Consider the following 20,499-nt stretch of genomic DNA (forward strand, 5'->3'; position numbering starts at 1 on the left):
CTGTGGCCCTGAGGAAAAATAACATCAGCAGGATGGAAGTAGCAGAGATGAGAATGCTTAGGTGGATGTGCGGTGTGACCAGAAAGGATCATCTGAGAAATGACTATGTCAGGGGAACAGTGAAAGTTACGAACTTAGGAGCGAAAATACAGGAGGCAAGGTTGAGATGGTTTGGTCATGTGATTAGGAGGGAGGACGAATATGTGGGAAGAAGGGTCATGCAGATGGATGTGCAAGGAAGGCGGAAGCGTGGGCGGCCAAAGAAGAGATGGAGGGAGCTGGTAGAAGAGGACTTGAAGATGAAGAACTTGGATGTGGTGACAGCCCAAGACAGGAAGGTGTGGAGGAGACTCATAACAAACAGTGACCCCACTTAAGTGGGAGAAGCTGCAGAAGAAGAAGAAGAAGAAGATGTCTGAATCATAGCCCTTTTCCTCCTCCTCCTCCTATTCATGAGACTATGCATATCCCACTCCCTTAATCTGTTTTTGTGCCCCATATTCCAAACACCAGATTTCACCTTAATTGATTTCTCTCAAAACCAGAGAAATAATCCACGAGGACATGGTCTTATACATGTTTCTTCCTCCTCCCACCTCCCCCCACCACAAGCATACATGCTATGCTATCAAAAGAACCCTACACAATTAATCACATTTGACCTTTGCCAGTATGATATAATATTAATCATACTGCCATTATCTTCTCCTTCAACACAAGTTACACATTTCAGAAAAAAAAAATGTTAACTAACAACCAACAAAAAGCTTTACAATCCTAACACACTTAGGATAAGCTATCAAAAATAAAAAATCTCCAAAATGTAAACAATATTGCCATTTATCTCTCTCACACACAATCTTTTCTTCTAAAGGAAGGTCAATGTTCAATAATCTACTTACTGTAACAAGTACACTGGACAAAAGGATAAACATACACAGCAGTATATTTACATTTTGCTAAAATCTCTGATAGATTGCCACATGACAAGCTGGTAATTAAGCTGGAACAGATGGGGTTGATAGTAGAATAGTGCAATGGATTTGGAGACTGGCTGTCTGATAAGTATCAGCAAGTTACAAATAGAGGAGCAATATCCAAGAAGAGGAAAGTCACCAGCATGTCCCAAGGGCTGCTGATGTTTAATTTGTATGTAAATGATATTGAGATATAAAGCTTGGTGAAGAACAAGCTGGATTCAGGCCAAATAGAGGCTGTCAGGATCAGATCTTCACTTTACGACAAATAGTTGAGAAATCATGGGAACATAACAAAGATCTGTATTTAAGTTTTGTTGATCTGGAAAAGGCATACGACATGGTGCCAAGAGAGAAGCTATTCAAAACACTACAGTTATATGGTGTCAATGGGGCATTATATCAAGCAATACTTAGTCTTTATTTGAGTTGTAAATTAGCAGTTAGAATTGATGGAAGTACAGGAAGATGGTTTAATGTTAAATCTGGTGTGAGACAAGGATGTCCATTATCCCCTCAGTTATTCATTATCTATATAGATCACATTATGAAGGAAAGTGGTATTAAACATATCAGAATTGGAGATGTTAATGTCAGCTCTTTGCTTTATGCGGACGATGTTATACTTCTAAATAAATCCACTACAAGTTTGCAAGATTCCCTGATTAAATTGAATAACTGTTGTAATAGATATGGTATGAAGGTCAGCAATGAAAATAGGTAACAGTTAGAATTGAAGGAAGTACAGGAAGATGGTTTAATGTTAAATCTGGTGTCAGACAAGGATGTACATTATCCCCTCTGTTATTCATTATCTATATGGATCACATTATATAAGAAGGAAAGTGATATTAAACCTGATATCAAAATTGGAGATGTTAATGTCAGCTCTTTTGTTTATGTGGATGATGTTATACTTCTAAATAAATCTGCTACTAGTCTGCAAAATTCTCTGACTAAATTGAATAACTGTTGTAATAGATATGGTATGAAGGTCAGCAATAAAAAGACAAAGACAATGAAAATAGGCAGAATCATTGAAAATGTCAACTGTGTTGTGAACGGAGAACCTGTGGAACAAGTAAAACATTTCAGCTACTTAGGCATGATTTTTAGTGAAGATGGTAAATTAAATATGGAAATAGACAACAGAATCAACAAGGCTGGTATGGTAGGAAGTCAAATGAATAAATTCATATGGAATAAAAGAGAAATTAGTTGGAACACTAAATTAGCTGTATAGCAGCCAGTGTTCAAACCAGTTTTAACTTATGGATCTGAGAGCTGGGTCAGAAGTAAAACACTTGACCAAAGACTAGAGACCGCAGATATGAGAGTTCTGAGAAAGATTAGAGGTGTGAACAGATGGCATCAGTGACAATATCATATTAAAAACGAGGATATTAGGAAAGAACTTGACATTGTCAGCATCCAGGAATGCATTAGCAGAGCTAATCTCAGATGGTATGGTCACTTAAACAGAATGGGTGAGGAAAGATTAGCAAAACAAGTGTTCTCTGCAAGGTTGGCAGGAAAACGACCCAGAGGAAGACTAAGATATAGGTGGATTGATACGGTACAAAGTGCATTAGACAATAGAAATATAAGATCTGATAATGTTGGAGTCTTGACAAGTAACAGACTGATGTGGAGGAAAATTGTAGATAGGAAGTTAGTAATGATGTAAATTTTTCATGTAATACTATCATATACTTACACCCCTTGAGGGTACATGTCAGGAATTTGATGATGATATTGAGAATGGCTTGAAAGGTATTATACAGTTGTTTGCAGAGGATGTAAACTTGGGAAGAACTAAGAGAAATACAATGGATGTTGCAGTCTATTCAAGAAGACTAGAATAGACTTTCTGAATGGGCAAATGAATGCAGCTATGATACCAGTTCAATGTAGCAAAGTGTAAGATTTTAAAGTTTTTGCAAGCACAGATAGGATGAAGAGTATAAGATTGGTAAGGATACCTGAGAAGAGGAGTAGATGAGAGATCTAGGCAATGTTGGTGGATAAGGATCTGAAATTTTGGAGGGATTTTGCTAAAATTGTGAGGACAGCACATAACATTATGAAAATGAATAAAAACACACCAACATACAGGAGTAAGGATATTATGATTCCATTGTATAAGGCTTTGATCAGACAATGTATTCTATAGGTTGTTTGATCAGATGTGCAATTTGGTAAAAAGGTTTCCAAAAAGATGAAGAGATGTTGGAATGAGTTCAGAGATGATTGCCGAATGTAGTTTCTGGAATATAGAGTTTAAGGGCAGATTGAGGGAATGCAAATGACAGTTTAGTGGATAGAAAGACAAGGGTGGGGAGGATATGATTGAGACATAAATTGGTAAGGGCTTATTACCAGATTAATATGGGTCAGATTTTTCAGAGAATGAGTGGAGATGGAAAGAACAAGAGGCCATCCTTGGAATCTGCATAAGGAAGGGCACGGGAGTGAGGAGTAGATTTTTTTGAGTGGAGAATTGTGGGTGGTTGGAATGCATTGTCTGGAAGTGTGGCAATAATGAATGCATTCAAGTCAGTCACAGTATGATGAACTGAGTGTTTGATAAAGGACCTCCCACAATGAGTCACAGATTCCATGGAGGTCATAATAATAATATAAATTAAAGGTGCCAAGAAATTATATTCTTGGTTTAATCCTTTGTTCAAGTACAAGCAAACTTAAGGTTGCATGTAACCCAGTGGCGTATTTAGGTATTTCCTGCCCCTAGGCCTGCAGAAAGTGCCCTCCCTCAAATTTAATGAACATGTTTACATGCATAACCTATTTATATCGTAAATTTGTAATATAAATATAATTACAAAAATGAGAGCCCAGAAATTTCTGCCGTCCCTCAAAATTTGCTGCTCTAGGCCCGGGCCTATACTACAGTATTAGGTATGCCACTAATCTAGTGGCGTACCTAAATATGCCACTAATGTGACCTATGTTCACAACTGGGCTACTTGTATATAGAGGTTAATGATCATTTGCCTTAGTATCCCATAATGCAAAAGGCACACCTCCTTTTGGACATATATAATGCTATGCACTGCAGGAAGGACTACTACTACTACAATCTACTACTTCTGACTTTTGAGGTCTCATCAGTGGGAGCCACACCTAGAAAAGACACCATGGCTGAAGTAACGTAGATGTTATATTTCCCATATACAAGTAGTGAAAAGGTGTATTACCTTATTACATTCAGAGTATTTTAATAATAAGGTGATACACCTTCTCACTACTTGTATATGGGAAATATGACTTCTACATTACTTCAGCCTTGATATCTCTTCTGCAATCGGCTCCCACTGATGAGATCTCAATAACAGTCAAAGCCATTCTGGATAGTGGCCCTTCCTGCAATGCACAGCATTATTCATGTCCAAAAGGAGGTTTGCTTCCATTATGGGATACTAAGGAAATTGAAGCAAAGAAATTAGCCTCTATATACAAGTAGCTCCATAGTGAAGATACTTTACACGCAAACTATGTTTGCTTATACTTAGACAAAGGATTAAACCAAGAATATAATTTCTTTGCATCTTTAATTTATGGTCTAACCAAATGAAAAAACTTTCAACAAATAATAATGAAATAACTGATCTTTGCTGGCATGACAATCTCATTCATACTGCCATTTTATTCTCATTCAACACAAGCTACACAAATTTCAGGAAAAATGTAACAACTCACAAAGCTCCACAATCATGACACTTAGGCTAAGCTATCAAAAATGCACAAAATTTTACCAAAATGAAAACAATATCACAATTTATTATTACACAAAATAACATCTATTTTTTCCTGCACTGTTTCCCCAATGGCTTGGAGTGAGTGAGTATGGGATAGTGGGGAAGAAACTCTTAGTGAATAAGCAGGAGGTATGAGAAATTAACTTAGACATTCATAATGTAACAGGACTATGACATCACTGCCAGTTTAAACTCCAAATGCAGGCCTTACAAAATGGAATGACTTAAATAAGGCATCACTTTTGTCATTACATCAAAATTATAATACTGGTTAAGGTGATTAGATAGTCTGGCCTAGTATAGTTGATAATAGTGGTAGAAATCTGCGAGGGTAAGCATGGCTTTGTTAAGGGGAAAGTCGTGCTTTACCAGTTTTCTTACATATTACGATAGGCTGGTAGATGGAAGGAACAACAGGCGATCCCAATTTTGTAAAATGGCCTATGACAGACTGCCATATGACAAGCTGTTGTTTATTTAAATTGGGATGAATAAATCAGGTTGAAAAAAAAAGATGAATTTGAACAGATATTTTGTGTATACAGAAAGACCTGGACTTCCAATTTTAGATTCCATAGATAGGATACTGTATATTTAGTGGTGATAATGAAAGATGCATAGGAGGTAAGGGACTTGTAAATGCAGCATTATAGTCCACCAAATTTGAGGACCACATGCAAAATTTACAAGGACAAATATATGCATTTTTAATTGTCCATGTGTCATAGTAAAACAAACACTGAACAATGTAAACATACGAAGTTTAATAATACTTGATTAAATCAAATATTTCAAACTGAATGCCAATCCTCTTCCTACTATATATATCAATGACCTATTTCAGTTGACCTCCAACTCCAAACTATCAATGAACAGACAATTCAGCAGTGGATTTCAAAAGATAAGAGCCTCATGCTAGCATAATTGGTGAGATAAATGCGAGTAGCGAAATTGCCCGTTTGAATGGTGCGATACACAGAGCTAAAAGACAACTGGAGCGTATGGAAAAATGTGTGTTGAACGTACCGACAAATAACCGGCGGAAGTCTGTGACGACAAATAATAGAATATTCGTAAACGTCAATAAAATGAAGGAGCGAGTGCCGTATGGGGATTCGCTATTAAGAGGCATAATAATTGAGAGTTTAATGAAGTCGTACCAGCTGGGTGCGAACATAAAGGACGTCAGCGAATCTATTCGACTGCAAAAACAGAGGTTGAAAGAGATGATAATCGTGGCAGGAACGAATGATTTGAAAGAGGACAAAATGGAAATGATAGAGGATGTGAGGGAGTTGTTTGAGGTAGCAAAAGAGAACAGTGAGAGAGTTAGGATGGCGAGTATCTTACTGCGGTATGACAGCGAAGTGTTTAGAAGGAGGGCCATAATTGCCAATAACTTTATGCGTGGGTTATGCATGGAGAGTGGTGTGGAATTTGTGGATGTGTGGAATGAGTTCGATGGGTGAAAGGACGTATATAAGATGGATGGGTTACATTTGAATGGAGTTGGTGTACGGAGACTTGAAAGAGTGTTGATGAATGATATGGAAGTGGATGTACAGACTCAAGGAAACTAGATTTATTAAGGGGGGGGAGTAGACATGCAGGCTTTAGGGGGGGCAGTTAAGTGTATGAATGAGTATATTATGCCCGAGCGAGTACAACGGACAACAAATCAGAATGGGATAGTTAGTATAAGGCATCCAAGTAGGGCTGGGACAAATGGGCTTCTGCGATTCATGTACACTAATGCTAGGAGTATTAGGAACAAGAAGGAAGAGTTTTTGGCCATGGTTGGCACTTCCAGGCCACAGGTTGTCGGTATTAGTGAAACATGGCTGACAGAAGATGATAAAGCTAGTGGGATTGAATGCGACGGGTATAGCGTGTTCAGGAGTGACAGGGTGAATAAAAAGGGGGGAGGAGTGTTATTGATGATAGCTGATGAGCTTCAGCCAAGGAGTATAGAAGTTGAACTGTAGGATGGGGAAAAAAGCACATTTGAGGCTGTTTGGTGCGAGATAGAATCTAGCAGAACAAAATATACAATTGGGTGCTGCTATAGACCGGGTGATGGAGTGGATGGTGGGGATAGTATGCATAAGCAAATAGAAGAAATGAGTGGAAGGAGGGTAATTATTATGGGCGATTTCAATTATGGTAACATTGACTGTAAAGAGGAGAGGGCACATGGGAGGAAGGAATTGGATTTTATGCGGTTATTAAGGGACAACTATCTACGGCAACATGTATTGGAAAATACCAGGGGGCAGAGAGTGCTGGACCTAGTAATTGTAAATGAGAATGTGGCTGAAACGAACATGACCATGTTGCCACCAATTGGTGAGAGTGACTATAAGGTCATCATGACTTGGGAGGTGGCTAAAGGAGTCGAATTTACAATTAAGACAGGGTACATGTGGAATTACCGGGCTGGTAAGTATGACAAGCTTAGGTGTGTGCTTGGCTCAATACCATGGCATGTAAAACTGCAAGGGCTGGATGTTGATAGCGCATGGGAGGTGGTTAAGAACTGTTTGCAGGAGGCAATGGTTGACTGTATACCAAGAGTCCGAATAATAAATCAAGTAGGGGTTAAATGGATGAATAACACTATTAAGCTTGAGCTGCAAAAAAAAGATAAAACAATTGTGGAGGGAATTTAAGGAGAAGGGTGACCATCAGGCGCAGGAACAGTATAAAGCTCAGGCCAGGATGGTAACAAGGGTGGTAAGAAAAGCAAAAGCAGATTACGAAAGGAAATTGGCCACGCAGGCTAAAGAGAATCCCAAACAGTTTTTTCAATATGTTGCAAGTAAAAGAAAAAATGCTCATGGTAGAATGATCTTAAAAAATGCTGAGGGTAGGGAGGTAACCGAATCAGTCGATATTGTGGAATTACTGAGCGAGCACTTTGCAAGAGTATATCATCCAGGTGGTGACTTTGCAGGAATGGAAGAACCAACAGCTTATACTGGAATTGTGATGAATGAAGTAGAGGTAACTAGTCTATTACAGAACCTCAATGTCAATACATCTGTGGGATTGGATGGTATACCAGCTCGTATCGTACGTGAAGCGGCCAAAGAATTGTCAGTGCCCTTGACCATTTTGTTTAATTTGAGCCTCAGGACTGGGTCAGTCCCAAGGGGGTGGAAAGAGGGGAAAACAGTTCCACTGCACAAAGGTGGTTCCAAGGCTGCTGTTGAAAATTACCGGCCAATCAGCATAACAGGAATCATTATCAAGGTCTTAGAGAAAATAGTCAAGAGGAAAATACAAGGTTGGATAGAAGAAAATGGGATACTGTATCGGGGACAGCATGGTTTTGTGAAGGGTAGGTCATGCATCAGTAACTTGCTCACGTATTATAACACAGTGACGGCTGAACTGGATAAGGGTAATGGGTTTACAGTGATTCTACTGGACCTTGCTAAGGCCTTTGACAGGATACCACATGGAATTCTAATCAGTAAATTGCAGCATATGGGAATGGACATAGGGTTGGTGAGATGGATAGGAGGGTGGTTGACGGAGAGATATCAGAGAGTGGTTTACTCAGGAGTAGAGTCCACAAGACGGCCTGTGACTAGTGGTGTGCCACAAGGATCTGTTCTTGGACCACTGCTGTTTAATTTGTTCATAAATGATATAGGAAAGGACCTGAGAGGAACAGTTCATTTGTTTGCGGATGATGAGAAGTTGGGTAGGGCAATAGCGAATGTAGATGACGTCAAAATTTTGCAGGATGATTTGGATAGATTGGAGGTCTGGGCTAAGGAGAATGGATGTCAATTTAATGTGGCAAAATGTAAGGTTATGCATTTTGGGGTGAAAAGATTGGCGGCAGTTTACTGCATTGGTGGAACCGTGCTCCAGGAAATTGATGAGGCACGAGATTTAGGAGTGTTGGTGGATAAGGAATTAAAATTTAGGGGACACATTGCAAAAGTGGCCAAATCAGCTCATCAAATCACTTGGTTGCTGAAGAATACGTTGACAAGCAGGTTATTGTTCCTCTGTATCGAGCCTTGATAAGACCCCATCTCGACTACTGTGCTCAGATTTGGTCACCTAGGTTTCTTCTTGATGGGGAGGAGGTGGAGAGGATCCAGAAGCGAGTGACCAAGATGATAGCAGGTCTGTGGAATGAACCGTATGAGAACAGGTTGAGGATTTGTGGGTTGCAAAAATTGGTTGATAGGCGGAGGAGGGGAGATATGATTGAGACATTCAAATTACTGAAGGGTTTCTATAAAATTAATTCAGAAGATATTTTTGAGAACAGGGCTGGTTGTGGGAGGACTAGGGGACATCCATGGAAACTGGGCAAAAGTGTGGTTAGTAAAGGTGTTAGAGCTGGGTTCTTTACTTTTAGAGTGGTGAATGAGTGGAATGCACTCCCTGAGTCTGTGGTGGATGCTGTGACAGTGAATGAGTTTAAGGTGAGGTATGATAGATATTGTATGAATGTCGAATAGTTGTGATGAATATGATTTGGGGCTCCCTCGATGAGTCTAATGACTCCCTGGAGTTGCCCGTAATAATAGTAATAACAGTACAGTAAATTGCAGGATGTGATTTAAAAAAAAAAAAAAAAAAAATTTGCTTACAACTAGCAAGGATAAGCCTACAAAATAGAAAGATGGTCATTATGGTTGGAGCAATGTAGCAGCACTTCAGCACTCTTTGAACAAAAACTACTACTTCCTTTCAGAGTATTAAAACTACTGGCTTGTTTCAGCCTATTGTCAACTTTAAGTCTTATTTCTTTTGAGTTATATTTTAGTATTCTTTTCATCAGCTGAAAGCAACTGTGTAGCGGACAAGTCTTATTAGAACATACTGTGGTCAGTGTTAACTCCATGCTGTGATAGATTAGACTTCCTCAGGCTTTTTATAAAAAAGGCTGATGTTCCTGTAGTTATTTCTCAACATGTTTTTCCAAAGTAAGAGATGGCAATCACAAAGACCTGGTTAACATCTGTGGGAAAGGAGATGAACAGTCTCTGCTATTTCAAGGTTAAACAGAAGAGACTCCCTTGTTACCTTCTAAGGTATACAGTTGACATGAAAAAAAAATAATGTGGACATTAAACTGTTTCTTGAGGATCTTCAAAATTGGTTCAGAGGTTCTTGCAGCATAAGAGAACTGGAACTGTCTGTACAGGTTCTGGAATAAGCTAATAAAAAGATAAGAATGTGCTGAAACTCCCATGGGAAGAAGCCATTCTGCTACATAATACATTGGATGTTGTCAAATTCCAATTTAAGATCATAAGGATTGAAGCAAATGAAATAATGGTCAGTGAATTCAGTGATTAGGTTTTTTTCTTGAAAAACTCTTTTCCTTGTAATTACCATCACTTACTCTGTATAAGGAAAATACACATACTGCTATTTTTCTGAATTTTGTAAGAGGCATTCATTCATTATAGCAGTGTCCAGTGGGACAGCCTCTGACTTGCATACCTCATTCCTATGGTTAAACTATTGCTTCTAGCCTTCCAACCCAAACATATAAGCCGAACTTATCACTAAAGTAGTCCTCACTGGCATGGAAACATACATCCCCCCATACTATTCTGAACTGCCATTCTCTAACTAAACCCAGATTTTCCAAAAGATGTGCCAAGGCTATACAAATAAAAAACCAAACATACCATAACTGGCTCAAATCAAGAATGCCATCATCCTTTAGAACTTATACTCAAGCCCAAGTTCAAAAGAGCAGGACACTAGCAGCCTGTCCGAACAGCAGCTGAGCCTTTTGGTCTCTCACCAAAGCAACTAGCTGCAACTTCTGCCCAACACTATCCCCACCTCTATCATACCCAGCTGGCTATATTGCATCCTCACTCACAGAAAAGTCAATATCCTGGCTTCACACTTTGCTTCAAAATGCAGGCCTAACTGACAAAGGTAAATGCCCCCAACCATTCCAGATGTCCAACGTACAATGTCCCCTATATCCTTTTGCCAGAAAGAGATCAGAAAAATACTGTCCAAATTAGACACACACACACACACACAAAAACGTCTCCTGGTCCTGATGGAATTCCTCCAATCGCAAGCCTTTGTGCACCAGTTTGTACACACCAGAACTGACTCCTGTCCTATGTTGCCTGTATATAATCTTACTCCATTGGTATCGATCCCACAGCTTGGAAATTGGCCTATATTCAACCCATTCCAAAGGAAGGGTAAACACATCATTGCCATCTAACTACTGCCCTATCTCGCTCACCTCAGTCCTGTCTAAAGTAATGGGGAAAAAAAAAAATCATCAAATCCCAACTCCTATACTACCTTGAAGGCATCCACCTAATAAATGACCACCAGTATGAATTCAGTCGCTGCTGATCAACAGATCTACTCACATCACCCATCTCTAGACAAATGCCATATAGAAGTTTGGCGAATCTCAAGTGGTTGCACTCGATATCTCCAAAGCTTTTAAATAGGTCTGGCACAAAGGCTTACTAATCAAACTACCATCATTTGGTCTGTCTCAGGACATCTGTAGTTGGAATGCCAGCTTTCTGTCTGGACAAATATTATGTGTGGTGGTGAATGATTCCTTATCCTCTCACCATTCAACTAATGCTGAGGTTCCACAAGGTTCTATCCTCTCACCAACCTTCTTCCTGCTATATATCAGTGACCTACTTCAGTTGACCTCCAACCCAATACAGTTTTACAAATGACAACACATTGCACTCCTCCCTCAATTCTGAACTCCAAGCCACCCTCCAATGGGGTTAAGATAACCTTGTCAATTTCAATGCTAATAAAACACAGTTCTGTCTCATCTCAAAAAATAAAATAAAATAAAATAAAAATAAAAATTCTCCCAGTATTATTTTTGACAACACTCAAATTTCTAGATAATTTGAGATTTTTCTTCTTGGAATTACCCTGACATTAAGCCTCTTCTGACATGAACACATTACAACCATTGCATCCTCAGCTTCTAAAAAACTAGGATTTCTCTTTCACTCAAGACGTTATTTCACCCACTTCAAACAATTTGTATGAAGTTGAACAGCTGTGAACTTCATACAAATCGCAAATCTACCCAGCTATTGAATACTGCTTTCACATATGGGGTGGGGCCCTAAAAGCTCCCTCAAAATGCTTTACTTAATACAGAGAAGAGCAATTAGACTTATTAATGCCCCATCTCTTACTAACTCCCCCCCCACCCCACTTTTGCACAGGCACTTGGTTTCTGCACTATGTGCATTCTATAAATATTTCCATGGGAAATATACATCTGAAACAGCATCAATAATTTCTCCTACCTAGTACTAAGCTCATTGGAACATGTGCAGCTGCTGCTCAACACCTTGAAACCAACAGAACAAGTTTCTTTTCCTCCTCCATCCCTGCAACTGCTGTATTGTGGAACAGTCTTTTCCCTGTTTGTTTCCCAAGGAATACAATAAACAATCTTTTAAATCAAATGTAAAAAAGCTCCACCTTTCCCAACCCATTACCCACAGACGGTACTAATGTACCATATGTTGATCAACCAACCTCTCGTGTATGGGCTCAACATACAAAAAAGTCATACAATAAGTTATTATTTGAGCTATAACATGTGGATTTATATATCAGACTAGTACACTGGTAACTTGCCATCTGATATTGGAGGTATTATTATTTATCCTTTATATCAATAATTTCATTGGACTGCAATGACCTATTGAGTTGTCTACAGAAGATGTGAAGATGGAGAAGACAGTTAACAGTGCTGATGTTGTGACTCTTCAAGAGGATGGAGATGTCACTTTAATGTGTCTAAGTGTTGAATTATGGAATTCACAGACAGGAGGCTCTATTGGTGGAACCATACTGTAGGATTCAAGGAATCTTGGAATAATAGTGGACAGAAATTGAAAATTTTACAGGACCTATTGCAAAAGTAAGGAAAAACAACCCAAAAGTATGCAGCCATGCAGAGAAGGATCTTCACCCACAGAAATAATGTAGTTCAACTGCATGCTGCCCCAATATCAGGCTTCAACTGGATTATTACATTCCGATCTGATTACTGGAATTTTTAAGTCTGAAGAAACTTTAAAGGTTAAAAACATGATATCAAGATTGTGGAACACTGGTTATAAGGGCAGACTGAGGTCTCAACCTGTACAGTTTAGTGGATAAAGGATGATATGAATGAGCTAAGTAGTATTTATAGGGGGACACAGGGGAGATTTTTCTACAGTAAAAAAAGGAACCATCTCTGATTAAATGAAATTGTGAAAGGAAATGGAGAACACAAGATTGAGAAGTACGTTCTAAAATATATGGAATGCACTGCCTGAAAATATGACAATATGGAGTAAGTCCAAGGAGTGGTATACTAGACTGCAAGTTATCCAAAGTGGTTCTCCCACAATGATTCTCATGGATCCAAGAATTCCTAACTAATGTTACTGATAACAATATTTGATATATGTCCTACATCGATATTTAAAAATTTACTTATTACTCACAATTAAATAAACTTTTTTCAATTAGATATTAGAGAAATAAATATTACTCATTAAATTAATAAGTATTGTTTATGTTACAGATTTATTATTTTAAGACAGCACCACCCTGTAAAAGGGTATCTCTTTCCTTCGAAGATAACGTGGGTAGGGCTTTACTGCCAGATGAAGGGGAAAAGTTACCACCCTACGGAGAAGGAAAAAGAAGAAAAAAAAAAACAGTACTTGTATAAGTAATAAGCATCTGACATATTGCAAACTGAATGATGATAAATCTGTTATATTCGGCTATAAAATAGAATGTCGAATTTTGCCTGAAAAGCTGTTTCAAGTCATTCAAACTTACCACGTAAAATAAACACCTGGTAAACGGCCACATTTCACTGCATAATAGGTAACAGATCGTACTTTTCCCATACTACGAGATAATATCCTCCACTGAGAAAATAACAGTAGATTCATAGATAAAAAAGCTTCAATTATACTCTTACTCTCCTTACAAATAGAGATACATATGTCAAACAGATATCATTATAATAACCTAATCAGAAATGAGAAAGTTTATCGAGCAGCATTTATATACCTAAAATAGGTATCAATGTAAAATTTATTTACACGAATTAAAACTACACACGCATACTGTAACCAAAATTTAGGAAATTTAATTGTTACAATCTGTAAGTGTTACGAACGCGAAATTTAAATAGCTATAGTTCGCCCACCGATTTGAGGTCCCTCGACACTTCTGCGCATGTCAGAAAAAGGAGAATCCATTCCGATAATAGGGTAATCAGTATGTCTTCTGGGATGTAATAATAAACAAACTGAGTTTGTTTATTATTACATGTCGGAAAATTTAGCTTTTTTTTACGAACATTGCTGTTTTTAAAGTGTAACTATTTTGCTTGTATAACAGTTGGAAAAATGTACGTAGAGTGTTAATACGTGCAAATACTGCGTTCTACATAAAACAATGTCACTTCGCTCCATGATAAGTTTCCTTTTATTCTGGGACTTTTTAAAACAAAATCCGATTTCATGAAGTATTTTCCTTAAAGTTTCTCTTTTCCAAGGAAAATTCATTTTTTCTCTAAGCACAGGAATCAATTTCGGAACAGTTGGCACTCTTTTCTCGAGCACGTAAAATTCGTGAATAGTTCTTCTTATAACGTCTACATCAAAATCATTCAGAGCTACGGTTTAGATGGTTTTCTTTCTCTGGCGCTTTTTTTTAGGAGATTTAAGTTTTGGCTTACCTTCACCTTTTGATTCCCTACGAATTCTTTTAACAGTCGACCCCGATACGCCCGCAATTGCACTTGCACATTTTATGACTTGAGAAAGGGGAACAAGAAGACGGCCTTCTGACGATTCTTTTTCGCAGAATGTCAGCACATTATTCAATATTCTTTTGCAAGAGCTACTGAAACGTGTAACAATATAACTTGTTGACTGTACTGGATCCATCATACAAATTAATAATAAAAAATAATGCAAAAAGAGAACAACAAAAATCAAGCTAGTACTAGTATCGCGACAGACAAGAAAGCACGTGATTTCGCATGTTGGCGACCAATCCGTACATCTTTCATTTCTTTCTCCCCTTCAGCATGAATTGACTATTCTTGGCACCAAGCCAAGAAGGGATCTAAAAATGGTGGGCGAACTACTATACTTGCACACATGCAACGTATTATGCTTCAGTGCTGGGAAACAAATTAGCAGCGTGGGGGGAGGGAAGGCTTCTAAATCACAGAATTAACAGTTTACGTTATCACCACTTTAAAACTAGTATTTATTATTATTATTATTATTATTATTATTATTATTATTATTATTATTATTATTATTATTAAAATATTGGTTTAAAACCAGAGTCCTGTGAAGCTCAGGGGGAAGTGACGCTTGCGTCCTCTGCGCTTGTTCGCTCGAAATTTTACTTAATTAAAGTATAGTCACCGACTGGTGAAACTTTTTCGAAGCCTTTCTTCAACCGGTTCCCGAGTTAGTCGATTTCTGGCATGGGCAAGAGGGTTTTTCCGCCGGAAACTCGGGTTTTTCATCCCGTAAACTCAAGAAAATCGATCGTAGTACCCACATTATTTCAGACAGTGACATATCTTGTTAGGGTTAAGTACCAAGAGATGACAGCACTTGTTTGCCAGCCTCTTCATCGGTGACTGCTATAATTAGTGATAGCATTGGGTAGCTATCACTGATTGGCTACCGGTGGAGATTGAACTGCCCACTCAGTCCCCCCAAAAACTAGATAGGGCATAAAGCCTCGCCTTTATACCCTATTTACTCCCTATAAGGGAATAAAAGGCGTTAGCTGATTTTTTTTATTTATTTATTGGTTTTAAAACCAGTCTTAGTTAATTAAATATTCAACTGTGGTTTCGTATAACTCTATTCCAATAAAACACAAACAGTTGTTGTTTTTTTTTATGAAATTTATTAAATATTTGCAGCTAATATTTCTGACCAAAAAGAATGAAAGAGAACAGATGGCCAAATATTGCCTGAAAATATAAACCAAAGGGACACCGATCAAGAGGAAGACCCAGGAGAAGACTGGCAGAAGACGTTTTAAAACCTTGAAAACGTTACAGGCAAACAATTGCCTAACACGCGAAGCCAAGAAGAAGAAGAAAATTTCTGACCAATAATGCCATCATCTTCATTCTATTTAAGTAGCATTCCAGTCAATGTGAATAATCTTTAATTGTTTCTATGGATGCTGTGCAAGGTCAGTTTGTCCGCACGTTAAGCCTAGTGGCTTTGCGATTTGCAACCATATGCCTGGGGAAGGAGTGTCCTAGGTTCGATTCCCGTCAACGACGTGAGGAGCTCAAGGATTTTCCTCAGTCATAGCCAAGTTAGCCGGTCTTGGGCATGGACAGGAGGTTTTTTTCCTCAGGTTTATCTGGTGTTTTTCATCCCGCAAGCAGGCAAACCGGTCCGAGGACACATACGGATTACAGTCAGGAATACTGACCCAGCCATAGGTCTGATTCGTCAGCCTATGCCGGTTCCGGAGCACGGATAAAATTTGGGGGCACTAGATGGTACCGAGAACTCCTGTATAAAGGGGGAACGCTGTATCATCACACGGAATTAATTAATTAATTATGGTCAGTTTGAATATTCTTCCTTGATGGTTTCTATAAATGACTGATGAACTTGGGACCTACTCTGACTAAGAGTGAAGAATCATCCCTCAGTCTCTAGATAGGACTAAAACTACCTCATTTATTTCCTTCGGAGAATTAAAAAAAAAATCTTTCAGTGGTTTTGATTTCCGATAGTTATTAGCTCGGACAATTTTCCGGTTTTAATAATAAAAACATCAGCTATAAAACTCTGAAATATTTTTTTCTTGTTAAACTAAGTAGTATTTTATTTTGTTTCAGTAAATTCAATAATTGTGATGCAAATTAAGAGGTTTCGTAAAAAAAACACTACAGACAAATCGGTCAAAGAATACACACAGTCAGCACACAAAAATTCTATTAGCAGGGTCATCTTCCTAGTGTGATAGCATATAGCTACCCACCCCCCACCAGCCATATGGCTGAAGGATTAGGCTAGGATTGTGTGGTAGAGATGGAGGATTAAATATTATAGATGGTGGGTTGTGTGATGTAGAATGCCATAATGACAAAGTATCAGAAGAATTAAAACAAAAAATAGTTGCTACACCAAAAGACACCGAACATACAAATAAGATTATTCTCTATATATCGGTAGAAAAAGTCATTTTTTGTTGTTTTTTATGGAATCAAGCAGATTTCAAAAATCAGCAAAATCTTACTAAATGTGGTTGGTTGTAGTAACATTCTTGGATATCACATCCAATAGCCAAGCTAGCTACCATCGCCCATAGAGGACATACCTCTTAAGAGATCAGGCCTCCAGTCTAATATCTACATACTGTTTGTGGATTTTTGTGTTATTGCTTATTTTATATGCCAGATTATGTCTCTGTGATAGAGACAAACATTAAAACCAGTTAAACATGTATTTAATTATTTCATTATGCTGTTTTCATTCCATTCACCTTTTATTCCATTAGAAAAGGATATAGCAAAACCAGACCAAAAACTTAGCGAATAACGAAATACTGTACATGAATAAATAAATAAAAGGAAAGAAAATGCAAAATTACAAATGATAAATTTCGAAAAATGAATAAGCTATTCTTCCTCCCATAGTTCAGGCGGTTTTGACGTGCCTTTCAACTGGAAAAATCTCAGTTCAAATCCAGTCTATGATGTGAAGATCCTATATAAGAGCTTTTCAGTTGAAAGTGAGTTAACTGATCTTATACGATGGTGAAACGGTTTTTCTTCCAGGAACTCGCATTTATCCTCATGGAGGAGAAAAAACGCTACTTGCCGGCCACGTTGGCCGGGTAGTTAGTATATTCGCACTCCAACCAACAAGTAGCGGGTTTGAATTCCGGTACTAACATGGATGTTTGTGATTGTCTCTAGGTGGGAGATGAACGTCATTGCTCGGTGTGTGTGTATATATATATAATATATATATATACAGTATATATATATATATATATATATATATATATATATATATATATATATATATATATATATATATATATATATATATATATATATATATATATATATATATATACGTAGGCTGTTCAATAAGTAATAAGACTATATTTATACAGAAAACAGATTACCTTTAATCGTCATCATTTACATGGTCTTTTTCGAAGTAACTACCGTGAGACTCGATGCATTTGTCCCAACGTTGCGTCCACTTCTTAAACACATGTGAGAGTCCGTTTTTTGTGAGTTCTTTCAAAACCACCTCCTCAGCTTTTACACATGCTTTGTTGCTTTCGAAATGGCGGCCTCTTAGTGGTTTCTTGAGCTGAAGAAACAGCCAGAAATCGCACGGTGCGAGATCAGGACTGTATGGAGGGTGTGGTAGGATATCTGTGTTGTTCTTCTGCAAAACGTCCACTACACAACCAGCAATATGTGGCCTTGCATTATCGTGGTGCAATAAGAAGCCATTCTTCAGCAATGGACGCATCCTTTTGATGTGCTTGATGATAATCGCTGCTGTGTTGATCATTGTCTCTGTGATGGGCGTTGAAGGTCTTCCCTCACGTTAAAGATCTTCCACATTTTGCCTTCCTTCCTTCCTTAAAAGTTTTATGCCAGCGAAAAACACTTGCCCTCGACGTTGCTTCATCGTGGAAAGCTTCGCGTATCATGTTAAAAGTGTCCGATGCCGATTTTTGCAAACGCACACAAAATTTAATCGCATAACGCTGTTCCAAGGACGCTTTCATTTCGAACACTTGTCGCGCCGATGAGCACTTGCGTTTAGTCACATGACACTCTGGCACATCAGCCCGTATACGGCATCTATCAACCTTTTTATTAATACAGACAGCAACATTTCTTTATTCCACAGAAATTAATATTGTGATGAGTGGTTTCGCGACAGTAAAATTAGTCTTATTACTTATTGAACAGCCCACGTTTATATATATATATATATATATATATATATATATAATTAAATAAAATAATCCTTAGCCCCCACCCACTGTAGGAATATATTATAGCTTTTGTGGGTGAGAGCCACACAAAAAAATATATGCAAAATAAACTATAGGCTTAGCCCTAACCATCGTATCCAGGAATAACGGTTATGAAATACAAGAGCGCTTGAAGGGTTATGGGCACATAAAGGCCTAAACCAATGGAAGAAGAAGAATAAGGAAAATATAATAAAAAATTACTATGCTATCAAGTTAATAAATACTATGTTATACTATACTATATTATAGAAAAAAGGAAAGATAAACATGAGAAAACAATATTAATATGGAACTGTTCAAAAACTCATCAGGAAATTTTAAAAAAATACTGCTTAGATTTCTTAATGAAGTTTAAATATGAAAAAAAAAAAAACTCATAAAAAAATAAATAAATTTGATTGCAGCAACTATGGAGAGCGCCAGGGTAGCTCAGTGAAAGCAGCGTGTGCTGTTCATGGCGCTAGATATATAGAGACCCATTTCTCTATTCGAGTATTTACCAATTTCCTAAAATCTTCTAAAATCACAAACACTCCAGATAAAATGACAAAATCGATAATTAGATATATTGCTTTTTCGACAAGGATAATGTCATTGCACCTTGTGTAGTGAGTTATGTAACAGCAATAAAATCTCCTTCGCATGTATTTCTTTCTCTTCATCCAATGTAGTGGTAGCACTGTACACTATCAGGACAAAAATATCCCTTCATAGTAGTAGTAGTAGATATGGATATATACAGCAAAACAATGGCTAACACAAGTATAAAAGGAAGCATACAGTCATGGACGAACATTAACAGTAAAATGGGGCTACACCGAAGCGTTCAGTGACTTGTGACCTTGGTAGTCATATTAGACCACCTTTGCAACAGCTCGTGAAATTTCTGTAATGCTGCAGCCCTGTCCCAATAAACTGTAAGTGTGGTTATCCTAGAAATTAAAGATGCCAAGAAATTATATACTTGGTTTTATCATTTATCCAAGTGTAAGCAAGCAAACTTCCCAAATGAGCTACTTGTATCATATATATATATAGAGGCTAATAACTTCATCTTAATACAAAGCACACATCCTCTCTGGTGAGTGTAATACTATTCATTATTATTGAAATGGGCACTACCAAGAGCGGCTTCGACCTTTATTGTGGTACTGTGAAAGGGCTATGGTAGCTCTCCAAAAACTCTGAGTGAGCTACAAGATCATTCAAAATCTCACTAATTGACCCAAAAGGATCATCATTAAGCTGAACACTTTTGACCTATATCATTCCAGGATAGGAAAATCAGCAGGAGCTCTAATCTGTAATAGCATTAACCTGCCAACAGGAAGAACTGTTCAACTACTCAGGAGTAAAGCAAGCTCAAAGAATTTTCGATAAATAACAAATAGTCAGAGAACTAGGAGTCATCTGTGGAAGTTGCGGGAAAGTGTGGTTAGTAGGAGGTGTGACGACCAAATTTTTTGTGTGGGGAGTGAGTAGAATAGATTGCCAAAATTGGTTGTTAGTTCCCTGTTGGTGAATGGATTCAAGAAGAGTCATGATAGGATTTGTTTGTATAATGGTTAATTTAAGTATCTCACAATGAGTCTCCGGACTCAGTGGAGATGCCGCAGAATAATAATTGAATAATATTAAGTTCTAATTATTACCAA

At 37.8% G+C, this 20,499-nt stretch overlaps 1 protein-coding gene across 4 annotated transcripts in view; it reads right to left on the reverse strand.

Moving 5' to 3' along the window:
* Nucleotides 1-13,974, reverse strand: part of rnh1 (ribonuclease H1) — a 115,696-nt gene extending 101,722 nt beyond the window's left edge. For all 4 annotated transcript variants that reach the window (XR_016548239.1, XM_090391832.1, XM_090391833.1 and 1 more), the window contains exon 1: nucleotides 13,604-13,974. Coding sequence is in view for 3 of the 4 variants with exons in the window: in XM_090391832.1 (XP_090247958.1) it covers nucleotides 13,604-13,719 (116 nt within the window). In the remaining variant the exon portion in view is untranslated. The remainder of the gene's footprint in view (nucleotides 1-13,603) is intronic.
* Nucleotides 13,975-20,499: the final 6,525 nt, after the last annotated feature.

This window comes from Typopeltis vanoorti, chromosome 4, assembly GCF_054136105.1.
Source record: "Typopeltis vanoorti isolate ZY-2024b chromosome 4, IOZ_Tvanoo_1.0, whole genome shotgun sequence".
NCBI classification, from domain to species: Eukaryota; Metazoa; Arthropoda; class Arachnida; order Uropygi; family Thelyphonidae; genus Typopeltis; species Typopeltis vanoorti.